Source organism: Erpetoichthys calabaricus, chromosome 1 (assembly GCF_900747795.2).
Source record: "Erpetoichthys calabaricus chromosome 1, fErpCal1.3, whole genome shotgun sequence".
Lineage (NCBI taxonomy): Eukaryota > Metazoa > Chordata > Cladistia > Polypteriformes > Polypteridae > Erpetoichthys > Erpetoichthys calabaricus.
In genome coordinates, this window is record NC_041394.2 from 228,859,282 (window position 1) to 228,879,826 (window position 20,545).

At 36.7% G+C, this 20,545-nt stretch overlaps 1 protein-coding gene across 1 annotated transcript in view; it reads right to left on the minus strand.

Moving 5' to 3' along the window:
- The window catches only part of LOC114659672 (copine-8), a 650,855-nt gene that overhangs the window by 96,968 nt on the left and 533,342 nt on the right, over nucleotides 1-20,545 (minus strand). Inside the window, exon 16 of the mRNA XM_028812277.2 lies at nucleotides 13,848-13,975. Coding sequence (XP_028668110.1) covers nucleotides 13,848-13,975 — 128 coding nt within the window. The remainder of the gene's footprint in view (nucleotides 1-13,847; nucleotides 13,976-20,545) is intronic.

Below are 20,545 nucleotides of genomic sequence, written 5' to 3' on the forward strand. Positions count from 1 at the left end.
TTATTTCCTGCCCAGAAGCTTATCTGCAAGTACCTAGGATCAAGCTTCTGCTCAGTGGTGATAAAATATAATGAAGAGATACATAAGATGTTATGTTCACATTTGACACACATTTAATTTCACACCATACTGCACATTGTTTGACATTTTATAACACAAACATAAATTTCACAGTAGGTGCCTTAAAACTAGTAACATGTGATGGTTTACTTGACTATGTACAGTATCTCATCTTTTTATACTCAATATACTTTATACTGCAGTTATTACCTTAGAAATTACTGTATACATGCTTCAGTAATCCACGGTTGACAAGGACAAGTTATCATTATTCACCATTATCCATAGAATGTTTTCTGTATATTAACTGGCAGGCACTAAAGACCCTTGCTCATGTCACACAGACTAAACAATCTGCAGTTAGTTTCAAACTTGCATGAAGAAAATGAAACTGAAATAATGGCCCATATCAGCACTTTTGTCTATGGTTGCACACTTTCTTTTCGGAAGTACAGTCAGGTAATTTATTCAGAAACCTGGCAGTTATGACTACTCTAAATCAACTTTTTTATGTAGTGCCAAACAAAGATGACAAGATTTGACTGACTCTGCTCTTCAGGATAGTGCTGCTTATAAGTACTATTCACCATTTCATTAATGGGTTTACTTGTACCTGGATGAACCTGCTGTACTTTCAGCACAAAATGCTAAGGAAAATGTCACAATTTTTCTCACTTTATTGCCAGTAAAATTTTTCCTCACTGCTTTGTTCCCCCAGACAAAGTCACCTTGTTAAGCAGGTGACCCAATAATATGATAGTTAAGAAAGCTGTGAGTACAAGAAGAATCAAAGACAGTTGGAGTGCTAGGGCTCTTTGGTGGGTCAGAAGACATGACATTTGCCACCTCATACCAGATGTTTTAATTCTGATGTCCTGTCACTGAACAAATTAATGGATTTGTTAAATTTATTCACAAGTAAGGAGAACTGATTACACACATGCTTCTTTACTCTACTAATTGGAACTGAATGATTTAATGAGACACAGAGTTGCTAATCCTTCTCCACATCATCTTTATAAAGTCAAATGATTGAATGATATTTGCAAAATATTTAATCAGGAGCAGAAAGGATCCATTCTTTTTGTGGAGTTGCTGATAAAGAATTTAATTGCTCTGCTTTATGTCTTGTGTCCAATGTATGCTGGGATAGGCTCTGGTTTCTCATCACACAAAATGTTTAGAAAATGAATGGATAGATAGGCTAAGACAGCCTGGGTTTACCACAAAAAAATGAAGCACAATGCTAAAAATGTGGCTGTTTGCAGTTGTTTCTGGATAGATTATTATTACTAAATAAAAATGGAGATGCCCTTTTGTCTCCCTTGCCACTATGAAACTAACCAAATTGAAGGGGTTTTTTGAGAATTTCTGTTAGTACACAAGACACGTTTATGGTCCTGCACCTCGTGATCACCCCCTCTCACAGTGGTCATTCTGTCTCCTGCTTTTGTTGCCTTCATCTGCAGAAAGAAGACATACAATACAGCTGATCCAGATAAGGTCTCTTTGCTCACAAAGGTACTGTGCTGATGAGGCAGTACCCATGTTTATGAATATTGTGGTAAGTATCTGGCTCAATGTACAGGTCACACCAGTTCTAACACGATTATCCTAGTCTCCAAAAATCAGAGCATCTCCTACCTTTGTGATTACACTCAATTAAATTGAACTCCGCAATAATAAAATAATCTGAGCTTCTGATTCTCTGTTATCACAAATTGCCCAGTAAAGCACTTCTTAACCCATTTCAGTTTGTTTACTGTGCCAGCATGCCGCTGAAAATGCAGTAAACCACGGCTATTCACTACTTCTGGTTCTTACACCAAAATTCTCTCAGTAGATTTTAACTTCATGGTAAGCACAAATATACCATACCTACAAAACTAAACTTGATAGTTATGAACTTGAAAATAGCTAGATAGCTTTGGATCTGAGATTTTTTTCAACAGGCAGTTGAGGCAGCCATTAGCCTTTGTTCTTGGATCTGAGTGTGTACGTTCTATCCCATACCCTTTCTCTCTTAATACCCTTAACCCATATGAAACAGAGCAAGGTATCATACAGGATGCTGATGGATTGAACAGCCAGTTAAAATTCAGTGAACATTCTAAAGTTGAACATTGCCTATTTGTATAGATTTCAGGATGCCCTAATTGTAAAGGGTGTCACTGTCAGCAGGGTGGAATTAAGGCAGCCTCCCTGGTTGACGATGGTGCCTCAGTTTCCCACAGGGTTCCATGGGAGATGGAGTTCTCCATAGCCCTGTGGGGATCTGGGGTGGCTGCCAGGGGGTGCTGCATGGATCCCGGAGCCAGCCTGGACTACTCTACAGCCCCGCCAGGATGTGCAATCAGGAACAGGTAATAAAGCACCTGGAGCACTTTCGGGTGGGCTATAAAAAAGGCCAGCGACCACCACTCAGGGGCCAGAGTCAGGTGGAAGGAGGACAAAGCTGTGGAGGAGTGGTGGTGGTGGTGGTGGAGAAAGAGAGAAGGGTTGTGTTACTGTTCTTGGGACTGTGTTGTGGCTGGAGGGTTCACAGGGAAGACATGCCCTCCAGCTGAAGAAAGAAATAAAAGTCTTTTTGTTGAGTTTTACACGTGCCCCAGTGTCAAGTCTGTGTCGGGTTGGGCACTATATAGCATCCATTTCACAATATATATATAAAATCCTAAGCCTAAAAGTGTAGCGATTTTGTCACATTTTTATGCCATGTTTTTTGTCACATTTTAAATCAGGCTTATTTTAAAACCTATATATAAATGTTTGGTATCATTCTTTTCAGAATTTATCGAACTTTAATGTGATATTGTTAGATTTTCAGATAAAATAAAGCATCAAGAACTTGCATCCCATGAGACGAGACTTTGTGCCAACAGATTTAACCACGCCGGAAATAAAAGACAGAGTACCTGACAAAGACAGCTGCTGTACAGGCTTTTAAATGTTCGAAGTGCCGCGTGAGATGCAGATCACGTGGCACAGCAGAAAAAGCAAGCCAGCAGCTGATCGAGCAAAGAGGAGGTTAAAAAAAAAACTGTATTTGTTTCCTATTGTATCACCGTTTAAGAGGGGGCTTCGGAGGAGTGACCGTGTCTCCTTGGTGTGCATTCAGCCCCCCTTTTCACAACATGAGAGGCAGAGATGCAAAGTGGCTGGCACAAAGCGCAGACAATCGGGGTTGGCGAGCAAAGTGAGCAGGGGGTTAGCCCCCTAGTATATAAATAAAACATTATATAATTTATGTATGCTTTTCTTTTGTTGACAAAAAATATAATTATATTATAACATTTTAGATTGTTTCAATGTATTCAGCATAATGCTCTTCAATGAGTACAGAATAAGACCACTTACACAAACTACAATATGACAATAGTTAAGTCCTAAACCTTATTTGCTTATACAAGAATAGCTATGAATGAGTAAAGGTAACAAAACCATGGCAATATAAAGAAAGCCCCATGAAAAAAAAGAAATTGGCCAACTGAGAAAGAAGGAGGAAATAAAAACTTGAAAAAATAAACACGTGAAAAGTGGTTTGCAGCCAATTTTAATAAACAAAGTGAAAGTCAAAATCTGACAGTCATAGTTCTGATGACCTGGGCCACCTGGCCACTCACTCCCTCCTGAGAATTCTGCAACATCAAAAGTCAAAACTATAAAAACTGAAGTAAAAGAATTCTCTGACAACTCTGACTTGAAGGACATCAACAAATTGACCCTCTCAATATTACAATTTCTCGGAAGCTGATATCAGAATAGAAATATATTTGTATTTCATTAATGATTCTGAAATAACCAGTCTAACAGTACCTTTCAGGAGGGAATGAAGGTGTCTTTCATGCTTCTTAGCTCATGAAGATCAATGGACTAGCAACGTCCTTTAAGTCAGGAAATGTAACTTTGTGCCAATGCTAATGTTTTCCCAAGATGACAAACCATAAAAAACTTACAGTGAAATCCCAAATTAACCAGTTTGCTGATTTGGAACCCCAAATGCTTTAAAAGCCTGATGGATTTGTAAAACTTCAATGAAACATAAAATGTGATGATAAGTTTTTTTTTTTTTCAACTGTGACTTTCAACTGGATAAGCAGCTTAGAAGAATGATGTATCAATGACATACAGTTCTAATTAAAACCTGCAAAATAATTCCTTAAGGTTAAGGAATTATGAATTGTTAGGAATTATCAAGGTTTGATTATGATCCCTGTCAACTGTGATTCAACACAGAATTCAGAGAAAACAATGATTTATGCTTGATCATTCAAGTGATCTCATGTTTATGATATGTGACCCTACACACTGAAGAAATGATCAAAAATGACCATGATCAAAGAGACTGACCTGCTGTTTACACAAGCAGGAAATCAGAGAAAACTGTCAAATATTACGTAACCCAGTGGTCCAAAGGCCTGGAAAAATCACTAAAGCATTATTTAGTGTGACAAGGAGCTCTAGCATCACACAAGTGCCAGAAAAAATGCAAAAAGTGTGTGTTCAAACCACTTTTAAATGGACATCCTGGATAAAGTCACAGTTCATTACAAACATGTTTCAGTCTGGGAGCTGCCCTATTTGTATTTAATTTTAGCATGGGGTGAGCTATAGCACTACATAAACTGATGTATTTTCACTTAAGATGGAAGGACAACAGTCCCTCTTTAAAGCTTACAAAAACATCTTGGGCTATTCTATTTTGAGGGGACAAACTGTAAAGCTGGCAAATATCAAAGTAGAGTCCTATAAATCAATTACTAAATGATTCTACAATTATGGTCAGAATCACTTTTTCATTAGTCATACTCATAATGTCCTAGTTCAACAAACACAGATACATTTTTTACAAAAACGTACTATAAAGATTATTCATTGTATACATGTACAATTTATACAAAATACCTATGCTTATGTGACTCTACTATTAATCAGAACTGCTGCAAGCCCTGGTGAAACACCATTTTATTCCTTATAAAACATTCAGAATGCTTTTCAATAAGATTTTTCCTCTGCACATGAATCATTGCAGAAGACACCCCAGGTTGCCTTTTTCAGTTTTCCAGATGAATAGAATAAGACACTCACATTCATAAAGTGAAATACGGCTTACTTTTAAGTGGTAATCTGAAAAGGGACAAAACTGTATGTAAGGCAAGCATACTAATAGCATATATAACAAAGGATAACAGAAACATTCACTTTTATTGGACTAATAGAAATGGCACTCACACGATTCCAAATGAATAATCAGACTGGCAATATACCAGGCTTAAAATGAAAAAAAGCACAGATTGAAAATAATACTTCAACGCGGTGATCCTTCACATTTCTGCATGAAAGATTCCTTGGTCAACTTTGTTCCCAGTCATGTAGATGAACTAAGGCTGTTGCCCTGACTTGAAGGCGATTTGAAAATCTAAGAGTAGGACTTTCATGTTTAGCTTACTAGTAATATCTGGTGAGAAGAATTACAATTACACTATACTAATATACGCATGTGGCACGGTGGCGCAGTGGGTAGCGCTGCTACCTCGCAGTTGGGAGACCTGGGGACCTGGGTTTGCTTCCCGGGTCCTCCCTGCGTGGAGTTTGCATGTTCTCCCCGTGTCTGCGTGGGTTTCCTCCGGGCGCTCCGGTTTCCTCCCACAGTCCAAAGACGTGCTGGTTAGGTGGATTGGCGATTCTACATTGGCCCTAGTGTGTGCCCCTATTGGCTCTAGTGTATGCTTGGTGTGTGGGTGTGTTTGTGTGTGTCCTGTGGTGGGTTGGCACCCTGCCCGGGGTTTGTTTCCTGCCTTGTGCCCTGTGTTGGCTGGGATTGGCTCCAGCAGACCCCCGTGACCCTGTAGTTAGGATATAGCGGGTTGGATAATGGATGGATGGATGGATAATATACGCATGCTTTGAAGTGGGCACACTATTCTAAGATACTCTGTCAATATTTATTTATGCTGTCATTGCACATATTGATTTTCATTGTTTATCAGCATTTCATATTCTTTATTGCACAGTCTTGGAGCTTACCTACTAAGCTTTTTACTACATATTCTACTGTGTATAATTGTATGCGACAAATAAAATTTGATTTGATTGGTTTAATTTTCCTGAAAAGTATTTTTGTTTTCAGCTTTGATTAACCTTCTTCCTACTGGTGCTGGCTGGCAGGATTGAAGAGTTTAAGTTCTTGGGATTCTTTTGTTCATGTAATGCTCTATACTTACTACTAAATGATCTTAGGATGAAAATGGCAGCTTTTTGTATTGGTGCAATGGGAGGTACTTGGGTCTGTACCATAAGAGGCAAACAACTTAAAGGACCTGACATATTTAAATTTTGTGTCTGTAGACCTGGAGAATATTTCTTAAACAGGTAAGACTGGAATAAATGGGCAACATACAAGTACAGATGAATGAGATCACATAATATGAAACATGAAAAAACAGTACTGAATGCAGACAAGAATCCCAAAGGTGAAAGCTTACATTATCTCTGAAGACAGCTGTTACAGACAGCCAAAATGTGCAAAACACTTTCATGATTCAGATTCATTAATGCAAATAATAATATTCATCATATTGTAAAGAATAACCAAGCTCAGCATGTGCTGATTTAGTTATTTAGTTCACAGCCATTATTTTCCTAGAATAATATCTCTAATCTTCTAAACCCACTACCTTTGTTTCCCTCACTTTGGTACGTCTGCTACTCCACAACACAATGTGCAAGTAACAAATGTAAGCACAGCATGAAATCTGAGCATCAGCTATGCAGACATCCCATTTTAGGCGAGACAGGATTCTGTAGTATCTACAGTCTCTTTACTGAGTGAGGCCTGCTGGATGTCGCTGTTTCTTGTCTTGTCCATCAAGCTGTGGTTCTGTGAGAATGAGAATATGCTAGAGTTCTTTTCAAGTTGTCCCTACATGTGTGCAGCCTCTTCCTCAGCCTCCACTTTTTTGCTGAAGATGTGTCACAGGTGCCAGTGACACTTTTTCCGTGCTTCTGAGGTTCACAAACAAAATTGCTGTTAAGTTTAAAATATTGAGTGTTGCTGTTACGGTACATCATTTATCAAAAGTAAACTCCACAAAAATCTGATTACCCTGTTTCTTATGATTTCTGAACTTATGTCGATAGGCCTCTGGAACCAGCTCATAAGCCCACAACACAGCATTTTACCACCTCATAATTCTGCCAAAAGAGCAGAAAATACTTCTTTTGCTTTTCCAGTTAATTCGCATTGCAACAATAATGTCCAGACTTCTGCTGGCCAATGTAATACAGTTGCAACATATTCAAATACCATAAAATACTACTGACTTCAGTTTCTCTAAAAAGAGGAACAAGTATGTTTGCTAATATCAAAATCATTAGATGGATTAGGATGAGAAGGGCCAGTATTTAAGGCCTCAACTTCAAGTTTACAAAGTCGAGTGGTATGTCAAGTTTTAAATTCCGTCTTTCTCAGCTCCATTTTCATAGCCACTTTTCACATTCTCTGACTTTCAATTCTTCTAATCTAAGCTCCTGTAATTTAAATTACTGACATTTTAACTCAAGATCGAGTTCCCTCAAATGAACTACAGCAGCTTTTCCACAGGAGCATCACAGCAGTTCTCTGCTGCCTCACCTGGATGTGTACTTCCTACATCAACATGAGTTACAACAGCAGCCTCCAAAGAGGAAAGTGGTTTCTGCCTCAGCGCAAGTATCAGGCAATGAAACATTAGCTTCCTGTTAAGCAATACCCCCAAAGTTACTAAATTACGCTCAAGTTCAGACTTAATTTCACTCTTTACTAGCATGATGAGACAATGTATTATCAAAAAATTCAGCAATAAGCAAGAGGTCTGCCTTTCTACAATTATCCAGCTTATCAACTGTGAGAACACTAGTAAACTTAGATCAAAATCCATACTAAAACATTTAAAGCAGAAAACCAATCTGCCATAATATTCAAAAATGGATCCTTCAAAATTTAAGGAAACACTTCCAATTACCCAACCTAATTAAGTCCACGATTCTTATTACCAAACAATTACTGATGTACCAAGCATGCTACCACTTAAAAGGCCCAAAAAATAATTCTTTTTTGGGCCTTTTAATATACTAAAGCACTTAAAGAGAAAGAAAATAAATCCAAAGTCAGCAGAAGAACACCAAAATCATTCTTATCAAAACAAAATCAATTTCATCTCACCAAATGCACAGAAATATTCAAAAGTATCTCAGACAAGCCCCTAATATGTTACGGCCTGCTAAAGGCCTATGGGTATATACACAGGCTGCACAAAAGTGATAGAGGGAGGGAGACAAAACACAAAAAACTAAAACAGCTTAAAAAAAAAGACTCAATTTATTGTCAAAAAGAAATCCTCACAAAATATGCAGACAGTTACACACAAAACAGAAGCAAGGCAGGACGACAATACTAACTTAGCTATCTAGCTAAACAAAGTTTAAACAGCTTGACACACACTAGCCACTGGATGGCTAGCTTACAACAATTACATTTCTTTTAACAAACAACAAGAAAAAAAACCCAAAAGCCAGTTCATCCAACCCTAACTCTCCATACCTTGCTCTGTTAAACCCAAATCCTTCTCCACTTACACTCTCACCCCTTAAAACCTAAGCAAGCTTCTTTTTACTTTCTCGTATACGAAGTATAGGGAAAGTATTGTAATTGTCCAAAGATTTGCTGTCGAGATTTTGATGAATCTCAACGTTTTAGACATCTCTGAGTTGGAAAATACCATCTTTAGAATTGTGTGTGTGTGTGTGTTTGTTCACACGATAACTTGAGTATGCTTTCACTTCGGTCAACCAAATTTAGCATACAACTATTAGGTTCAAGTAGATTTCTATCAACTTTTGGGCTATTTCCGTTAACTGGAAATGGTACTTTACATTTTATTTATGCAGCTGCAGAGTCTGATTTTTTTCAACTTTACTTTTATAATTACTGTTCAATATATTGTTAATTTGACTTGTTGTTGATAGTCTTTTAATGTACATAATATAAAAATATAATTGTTGTCCTGCAGTTTACTCCTCAAATATCCATCCCCATATCTAAGTATACAAGAAAGTCTAGGGGAGACCACTCCTGATTTTTATAACTTACACCCCACCCACAAACCCAGTTGCATTTTAGAGTAAATCATATACTACCACAGAATCAGCTTTAACTGCACTAAACATTTCACTGTCGTTATGTCTTTAAGAACTTCTTGATTCATTTTGCTGAGACAAAACTTACATATAACTCCATTACAAAGGCTGCTTAATCCAATTAAACATCATGCATGAGTGGAACCTGGCCCCATAGCACTGAGCTCAACATAGGAATGAGTCCTAGACAAGGCCCACTCATACTCAGAATCACAAATATGTAGGCAGTTTAGAGTCATGAATTAACCTAAACTGAGGGCTACCAACTCTCTTTCTCCGGAAATGAGGACATTTGGGTCGAAAAATGAGGACTTTTGAGGACGCATTTCCCTATAATGCCATAATAAGCCTTCACACTATCTTAGTTTTTTAAAATGATATAAACCTTTAGTAGCAGTTTATCAATACAATAATGATATGATGGCCACAATCACAGTCAATGTCAAACTAATAACCCATTAAATATTTTGAATATGTCAAACCTCTAAAATTAACAGACTTCATTCCTTCCATTCTTATTTGGACAGCTTAACTGTCGCAAACCTGTAAAAAATGATACACATGGTAAATTCACTTCTAGTAAAATAATTGTACTCTTTTCAATTTAGTTTATTTGCATTATTCTACATTCTTTTATATTGTTCCACTGAAGCTATTTCTCTCAGTTAATCTGGGTTCTTGGATAAATATGAATAGAAATCTTTACATACAGTAGCATGCTACTGAAGTTGAATCTTGGGAGCATTAGCCCCTTAACTGAATCTGTTCTGCCCTTTCAAAAACAAGGATATTTGTTGCTCAAGTAATCTGTGTACTTGCACTTTGTTTCAGCCTAATGGGTAGTCTTCTATTTATATAAATGAAAGAATTATGAAATTATTATTAAATTACTTGAAGAACTGACTTGTTACTTGATCAACTGATAACGAAAAAGATATTGCATTTATATGAAAGAGTAAATGTGTGATTTATTTTTAATTAACTGAAATTTTAATAGTTGACTCATTAATTTACAATTATAAATCCATTTTGGAACAACGGGTGATAATAACAATATTTTCCATTAAAATATTGCAAAGTAGTACATACTCGCACTTAAATACGACAGACTGTACCTGGATGTATGAAATTTCTTGCTTAACCAAGCTGCTTAAAGAAGAATCGAAAACAAGATCTCACATAGAAAACATTAAATTGTAATTTCAAGTTTGAATAACTTCACTTAGTTACAAATAATTAAGGAAAGGGACAATATTTATAATGAACTATCTACTCGCCAAGAAGATAAAGCTGAATTCAAAAGATGAAGTGAAAAAGCCAAGTTGGACAGATATCCACTATTCTCGTCAATATCTGTGTTGTTTACTACCGGAATGAAAGTGATGATTCTGGAGAAAAAGTGTGCGCACTACTTCCGCAAATGCTGACTGGTGTATGGCTTTCAATTTTTACCAATGATAAGAATATGGAAAAATTTCAAATTTTAGGTGTCAAAATTCCAGACATTTTCAAAATTTTATAAATTCCTCCCAGACAGTCCATGGCGTGTTAAAAATGAGGACATGTCCGGGAAAATGAGGACGGTTGGCATCCCTATGTCTCTGGGACCTTGGGAGAAAACTGGAGTAGCCAGAGAAAAACACACACAGACAAGGGGATAAACATTGTAAACTCCATGAAGACAATAGCCATTCCATATGTGCTGACCTTAAGAGGGTTTTAAACCTGCCTTCAGCCACAGAAATGAAGAAGCTTAGAGATAGAAATGGAGGCCATGTTTAAGAAAGATAGAGTGAAAGGACAGAAAAAGGGAATGGTGGTCTGGTATCAAGAGCTTGGCACAGTGTATAATCATGTAAAGACAGGCTCAGATGTTTATTTGATGAAATATCTTCTGTTCTCTCGTGTTCTTAAATACATCATTTTTAATATATGTCTTTGATATTACGTCAAGTATGGAATGATGCACTCCTTCTGCTGCATACACTGTATGCATTCATACGACGTACACATTTCCTCATGCCTCATATAGTTCTCATATAGTTTCTCATTCAGTGAATGTGCCAACTTATTCAAATAAAGCTGCAAGAAGACTGGATATACTGTGTGGGATTAAAAAAAAAATTTAACAGTTTTATTAGTTGGTAACTACCATACGAACAAGTTACCTTAAGGCATTTTTTTTCAGTTTTACAAATGCACAATATGCGCTCCTTCTGTCACATGGCACAAGTCAATCCTCTAGTGCAATTCATTTCAGACTTTTGTAGCATATCACTTCCAATGGTTGACACAACAACCATGATGAATTCCATGTATGTGACTCCCTTTCTTTTCAGCTGCAGCATGCAGCATTTCAGTGCCCAATTTTTTGAAAGTGTTCAGTTGTTTTTGAATCACTCATTATATTACATCAACACTTGTGCTCCCCAAGTAAATATACTCATGCATACATCATACATTTAAACGCCCAAATAAAGATGAAACATCTTATCTGCTCTTTTACTGATTTTGACTGGTAAGAAAAGAAGACAAACAGATAAGCTCTAATCAGGTTCTGTACTGTTTTTCAGGGAATATAGTTTAAATAACATGCACTTGTTAATTTACAATCCAATGGACCCTATGAATATTAAAAAAAATAGCATGCTCTGCTGTTGCGTATACAGTAGGAACTGTGAACTATAATACTTTAATTCAGTATTCATAAAATCACAATACATTTACTCACAAGAATATAATAAATAATGATTGTTTAGCTAACAGCTAAGGTGTCCTAAAATCTCACACAGATACCTTCTTAAAGGTTGACAGGATTTCTGCTACAACTACATGTTTCGGGAGTTTGTTCCAGATTCCCACAACACTATGAGTACATAAGTGCTTCCTGGCTCCAGTCAGACTAATGCACTTCCCCTTAATCACCACTCATGTCCTCAAGTATGTGATTCACACGTGCTGAAAGAATTCGACTGGACCAGCTTTATCAATGCCTTTGAGGATTTTGAAAACCTGGATTAGGTCCCCATACAGTCTCCTCTGCTTGAGATTAAACCGATTTAACTCTCTGAGTCTGTCAGAGTACAACATATCATTAAGTCATGCAATGCACTTGGTTACTCTCCTTTGAGCACCTTCAAATGCTAGCGTAATGACTCTGGACATTGTTACAGTTTCCTCAGGATAGGAGTAGAGAACTCTTGATGCCCCATAACCTGTTCTGCTCTGCTGTCAAAGGCACATCAAAGTCTAGGACAAGATATATTCAGGACTTTAAATGGTCCAGGGAAGAGGCTAAAACTGTGAGAATCAAAAGGAAAAATGCAGGACTGCTTTTTCGATCATCCATCTATCCATCCATTTTCCAACCTGCTGAATCTGCTCTTTCGATCATGCACCACGAAATATCATAAAAAATTCATGGGACAAAATGGAAAGATGTGTCACCTATGACTATTACACGGGTTAGAACTCCATCTGAGAGATGGCTCTTGACTGAATATTAAAAACAACCCCACTCTGCTAACTGGGGATCTTGATTTGATCTGATTATTAAGGCATCTAAGTCATTAAAGCATTCCACTTCTGGAACCTATGTGTAGAGGGCTGCCCAGGAAGTTAAGATTTTGTGACAATAAAAGCAACAAAGGTAAAAGCAGCAAACTATTCACAAGTCTGCACCTTAGTTTACTCACTGCCCCTAGCAAGTAGTGACAACTGAACAAATAATATTCAACTACTGTATGTGTAGAAAAGCAGTGTAAATCATGATAAAAAATTACAATGAAACTAGAAGTGTGAAAGTGCAAGCAGCTTGTATGACACTGTAAGATGATAAACAAATATAACAATTATGAAGTACAATGAAGTACCCAAAATGTGATGTAGATTCTATATAGTCTACACATTTATACTTTAAATTATCTCTGCTTCTTATATTCAGTTTATACAGAATTGCTGGCTGTAGGAAGGGGCAGCAAAGACTAAAAAAGAGAAAAAGAGAGAGAGAGAGATATAGCAACTTTGTGGTTGCAGTTTCTCAGCTGAGCACAACTGAGTTAAAGATCATTCTCTAAGTAGACTGTTGCTTTTTGATCGGGAGGTCCCGAGTTTGTAGCCAGCCTCTCCGTATTTAGATGTGAAATGGAGAGGGGATTTACTTTACTATTTGGACCTAATTACACATATTTTCTGCCATTTACTGTTATTCTTGATATATTGCAACAAGGTACATGAATCATAATGTAAAAAAACTTTGTTAGTTAAAACATGCACTGATCAGTTTTAATATTAACAATTTTAGGATGAGCATGCCCTCTTGGAATAAAGGAGAAAGGATCAAGCACAACAGTAAGCACCAGGTGTGAGTTTTAGTAGGAGACAGAAAGGCAAATAACAGAATAAAGGAAACTACAAGAAGAATGGGATGTAAAAGGTGAATATTCTTTGGTTGATGTATTCATTCAAAGTACCCCTGAATTAAAATTACAAGGAAAAATAAAGCAGAATTACATTTTTGAGATTTTTTTTTCAAAATTTAGCGAACATGTTTTTTTTTCTTTAATTAAGAAATTTTTTCAATCAGCTTTAAAAACATGAAAGCAGTTTACCTTGCCACATGGTTTATTACAGGAGAAAAGTTGGTAGGCCCATAAAGATGGACAGATTTCAGACTCTGGTAATAAGCCTCCATTACGCCATCAATTCCATTGCAGTATGGATTCTGAGGGTTCCCATTCTGAAAACATAAAATCACACATGCATTGCTATTCATTTCTATTATTTCTCAAAAATGGACCTTGCAACTTTAAATTAGATTGTATGTAAGATTGTACTATAAATGAAAGGAAATGTTATTGCTGTAAGAAAGGATCAAATGGCAGGAAAACTGGAGTGCCATTTGTGCAAAATTAGAAAAATATAAATAAATAAATAAGTCAATAAGGTGTGAACAAAATCAATAATTAAGTAAGTTATCTGATTATTATCAAATTCAATTTCATTATTTATTTTTTTTCAGTGATGTAGTTATTTTACATTAATTATTGCAGGGTTTATTTGAAAATGTTTTTTTATTCTTATTTTTGCAAATCTCACATTTCTGAATAGCTCTTTTAATGCCAGGACTATTTATTCCAGAATGTCTTTTTTCGCTATAGTTTTGTCTCCTCTAAATCAAGACCAACATGTTGGTCCTATTCTTAAAATAAGACATACCGGTAATTGTGTCATCAAATATGTATTAAATATATACCCAAATACAGATTAGTGCAAACCAAACATTGAACAATATAAAACAATATAAAAATGGGAACATCCACCCCATAGCCTCCTGTAGCAGGAAAAAAAAACCCATGGGAGTTAACATACTAAAAATAAGCAATAAGTAAATTTTATAATAATTGCATGACTTTCAGTTAATGTTGCATTTATGTAACAATTTAAATACTCATTTATATATAATTGTTTTTACTTGTTTAATGTGGCACAAATGGTACCATGGTTCCCTGAAAATAAGACAGGGTCTTATATTAATTTTTGCTCCAAAAGATGCACTAGGGCTTATTTTCAGGGGATGTCTTATATTTATTCATGTACAACAATATACATTTATCCAAATACTGTCATGTCCTCTTCTTCTGGAATATCGGCAAAACTCTCCACATTCAAACCCTGAATTCCAGCCTGAATTTCTTGCTACTCCAGCCGCCTTTATGATCCTCCAGGATTGATGTGCATACTTCGATGTTTGATGAATGGTTCGATGTGGTGGAGCAAAATGCCGACATACAAATGCATTCATGGTGCTTTGATATTCAAGCATCGCAAATTCCCCAACGTAATGACACGATATATTTTAAAAGTCTCACATACCATCTTCTGTGCTGTCTTTATTTTTTTTTGCACCTTTACAATACCGTCAGAATGTACAGCGGCGTATTTGAGGCGAAGAGAAAAAAAATAAGGACATAATGAAAATGTCTATTTTGTGATTAAAGTAAAAATTTTGGCTTTAACCTCGAAATGTCCACTTTAACCTCGTAGTTTACTTTATCATTAAAGCAGACCACCATAAACGTCATCTTAAAACTGACCCAGTTGTTAAATTGCTACGTGCTTCTGGGGCTTCCTCCTGACCTGACAGCAGCAATAGATCGCCACACAGAACACATTAAATTTATAATATTCCAACTCTCTGCACATTTATAATTCTTTATACTTGCTATCACTTTCATGATGAAATGCATTAAAATATGTATTTTACATTTTACAGATAAATCATTAACTTTGTTTAAATAATGAATACTGTTAATAGTTACACATGTTGGGGCGGCATGGTGGCAGAGCGGTAGCGCTGTTGTCTCGCAGGGAGTCACGTCCCTTGTGATCCCTCCCTGAAGTTTTCATGTACTCCTGGTGGGTTTCCACAGTGGGCTCAGTTTTCCATCCAAAGACATGAAGGTTTGGGGATTTGGTGAAGCTACATTGATGCCAGTGTATGTGTGTGCTTGTGTTCACCTAGCGATGAGCTGATGCTCCGTCCAGGGATTTTGTTTCTGTCTTGCGCCGATGCTGCTGGAATGGGCGCATCCCCGAATTGATGGATGTAATCATTAAACATCCTTTTCAGAGATATTGTGGCAAGGTGTCCTCGGAATTTAATGGATATTTCGGACACACGCATTGCATCGCGTGAAGTATAAACCTGGCCTTAGGCGCCTTACTTTTCAGCTGACGATCTTGACAAGAACTTATTTTTGGTGTAGGGCTTATATTACAGAGCAGCCTGAAAATCATGCTAGGGCTTATTTTCGGAGTAGGTCTTATTTTCGGGTAAACACAGTATATTGTATAAAATCTGAGATGCTGATATTCTTACAAATACACACTCCCTTCTTCAGTTTCTTGAAGAATTTATCTAATGCATCAGAGTTGAGCTTTGTTTTCAGTGTGTCTGATGCATTACAACTTTGTTTTCCCAGATACAGTATGTGCACTTGATACACTTTTTAATTTATTTTTAATGTTCAAGGTGGACTAGGCTAAGATCAGAGGTTTTAAAGTACTGTTTATGTTATTCGGGTTTACACCCCTACACAGAAGACCAAGGCTGAATCGGGCAGTAGACGTAATTCGGTCCTAATTCAGTGTTTTTCAAACACAACCCGGACAGCAGAGAATGACCTGAATATGTTACATTATATGCTTTCTTGAAATGGAAATTCAAGCATTAATTTTCTAACAATCCTTATATAAATGGAAACACATGACTTTTTTTGTTTAATGTGTGCAGATATGCTCTGTGTGCAAACCCTGTAAGAATCACAAGGAAAACTATTCAAAAACAGTAAACTGAAAATGACAGTACAGGCAAACTTCATCCTTGATTAAAGTTCATGCCTGGCTACAAATCTATGGCTTGTTCATGTCAGTTTATTTCAACCTGTTATTTAACTCTTTGTCTGTAGGTGCTCTACAAGGAATGCTTAATGTTAACTAGCCAACACATCCAAGGTATTTCAGCTTTTATGTTCTTTTTTTAACTGAAACTTCAGTTCTAAATAGTACCCAATTACTGTTTCCAGACTGATTTAGTTTTCAGTTTAGACCCACAAACCACTGCCAAAACTTGGTTTGATTTAATAAGCATCAAAAACAATGCAATCTCATACATGTCTGCCACATTTAACACTAACCCAAGTATTTCAAATCAAGTATTAAATTATTTGTTGTTATAGAAAACTGGAAAACTCTTCAGTCTGACCATATTCCATATTTACATAGTTAAAAGTCATTAGAAAGGTACAATAATATCCATCCATCCATTATCCAACCCGCTGAATCCGAACACAGGGTCACGGGGGTCTGCTGGAGCCAATCCCAGCCAACACAGGGCACAAGGGCAGGAACCAATCCTGGGCAGGGTGCCAACCCATCGCAGGGTACAATAATAATATAATTAAATATGAGAAATGATAAGAAGTTCTTAATCACAGAATGTCTGAAAGTAACAGTAGTCCCAAAACAAATAATACAATAAATCTGATCACAGTTCACAGTTGTCCACACATATCCAGTGGTAAGACATTTTAGCAAAAAAATGCATTCTGAAGCATAATCATAATACTTACTGTCTGTTATTATGCTGGTCAAACCACCAGGGGGAGGCAGACTAGGTTTATAAATTGGGGAGTTTCACCAGGTGGTCTGAGCTGCTTCTTTTACAGACAGTATCAACACTGCTGAGATTTACTATAAACTCACTAGTGGAATAGTTTAGGGTTCTTTGGATTCTCTTCAACATCTTGCTGTCTCCCCTTAAACCGCTTCTTATAAATCTTATGAGGTGAGTTACATGTTGGTGGGATTTCCTGCTCATCCATTCATGCTTTGTAACGAATATTTATATCCTTATTTATATGTATGTAATTGGTTATGAAGTTTTCTGTCCTGACCTCTACAATATATTATTATTATAAGATTTACTAGTAGTAGGGGTAAGCTGTTTACATTACAAGTATAACTGCAGTCAATTTTTACTTCTGTGGTGACTGTTCACATATTAAGTATATGCCCAACAGGGTTGTGAAGACTTTTAACATTTTATGACAGCATGCCATACTTTAATAGTGGAGCACATCAACAATACATTTTGGTATGGAAAACCAGAATTAAACACTTACATTGCGGCCAGAATGAGATGCTCTTGAGCCATCCCTAAACCCAAATACTGTATGGACAAAAAGAGAGGCCAAATGTACTAAGAGAAGGGTGGATGTGATATGAAAATAAAGCACACAAGGGGGGAGCAAACACAAGAATATAAATTACAAATAAATAGGAGCAGAACAAGAAACCTACTGCCCCACTGGGTCAGTTGAACAGCTTATTACCCCTGTCTATCAAAGTGGTGCATAATGCACTTGCAAGCATTTTCTCTCTGGCTGGCACGGTCTTTTAAATCACCGCCCATTAGTACTTCTGCGGTCACTTGTAGTCTCCTCAGTATTACTTCAAATCACAGGCTGGCCTCCATTTAGACCATCGGCATTAGACTAGGGCCACACTTACTGGCTCCAGGTGCAACACATATCCTAATATTGACCTTAAAGTCAAACCACCATGACAGCCCATTTTTTACATACCCTTGAGGGACACTCCTTGTTCTCTACTTAATCAGAATTCAGTAGCAAAAAAGGAAAACATTATTTTATTTGTTTATTTTATATTTTAATTGTGTCATCTCATTAGAGGCAGAATGGTGCACTAGATAGTCATTCCTGCTTTACAGCTCCAAGGAGAGAAAGTCCAGTTCCCGACTAGGTGCACGATGGATTTTTTTTCATTAATACATGTAGGTGAGCATATTTGTCCAATCTGAAGTTACATCCTGTCTTTTACTGGAGGCTCCCAAGATGCTGCTCCATCTCCAGGTAACCCTAATTGTTATTTAGAAAATTAGATAACGAAGGAATGGATAAGTGAGAGCAGTTACGTGTGTGCCCATAAATCATGCAGGGCTGGATCTGTCCTGTACCTTATGCAGCAGTGCCTTCTCATTCCTGCAATACTGTATAAAGAAATCAATTTATCATTAATAATCCCCCTTAATACAAAGAAAAGAGTCTGTGTGTCTGTCCAATTACTATGTCTCTGTCTTTCCAACAGATGGCACATCAAAAACATTTATAGTAATAAAAAACATTGCATTTGGCATTCCAACAGATGGTGCATCACAAACATTAGCACTGCTTTTACAAATCCCATATCAAACGGCATATAACAGACATACTGTATGTATTTTAATACTACAAATGTTTGTGATGCGCCAACTGTTGGAATGACAAATGCAATGCACTTAATTACTACATGTATTACATTATACATTCTAATAGATGGTGCCCTGAAAACATGAACACTGAGGTCTACGTTGATTTCTTGGATTTCCACATGTTAGCACTGCTACTACTGTAAATTTGCCTAAAGTCTTCATCCAACATCAGCATCTTTATAACTGTTTACCTTCTATTTTAACAAATACAGTAAAGAGAGGATGACAGACTTAATTGTGGTCTCACAGTAAGCTAGGACAGGATTTTAACAGGCAACTCTGTAGTTTAAACTTTAGCACCCTAAAGTATAATACATTAATCACTATAACACACACCACACTTACTAAAGAAAATAGATGGAAGAAGTTACATGCTTTCTTAGTAAAACTGAGCATCACAGCTGGTAATAAAATGTTTTAGAGAGTAAGCAGCAATTGGATTCTCAAATGCACCATGAAACAGAAACCTTTTTCAAGAAACAGCATTAGCGCATAATAACTGGGCAAGAAGACAGACTTAATCTTATTTTGAAACCTTATTTTATTCACAGATATCAAACTAAGCTGCCCTACAATTTTACAATGTATGCATACATTATAAATGTGCTCCTGATCAGAAATACTGGATGTGCCAATGTATACATTATTGAGATCACAATAAGTGGCTGAATCTTAAAATGTATTGATATACAGATAGAAAAACTGGATAAGACTCTTGGAGATATAGTATAAATAGACTTCCTTTCCTGTGATCAGCTGCTGTCAGGTAGAATACATAAAACTTTCATGGACCTGACAAATCAATCAAGAAAGCCGACAGAATCAGTAAAATGTGAAACTATAGCACCATTGCCCTTTGCTCATGCTTTGGAAATGCTGGCTAATTGGAAACACAGATATTAAAGAACTGGAAGAATATTTGTTGATTGACAATATGATACCATTGCCAAACTGTAAATTTCATTTGTTTAAATTTTTATTACTAATCATGCTTAAGACAAAATGGGAGCAATCTCAGGGACATGCATGAACAAGCTGACTAGTGTCTGCATATAATGCTGGAGTCACCAGATGATTGTGTCCTATGATGGATACTCCTCAAACGTTTGAGCTACATCTTTATTTTTTGAAGTGCAAAGGTCATTATTGAATCATCTCAATTGTGTAATTTAGGTGCTTTATGTTTAAATCAAATGGGGTGGCACAAAAGTCACCAAGTGATTGGGTTCAAAAACTCACTAAGTCAACATCTGTGTGACGTCTACAGGTTCTCCCCATGGATAGGTGGGTTCTCCTCTTGTTTCCTGACACATCTCAAAGATATCTGTTTAGGTTGAAATTCAGCTAGACTAGAATATGTCAGTGTGCCCTGCAATGGACAGGCACTATGTCCATGGTTGATTCTTGTACTGTGCCTAATGTGTTTACGATAGGTTATGGAGTCTTTTACACCTAAATTGAAGTGATACTAATAAA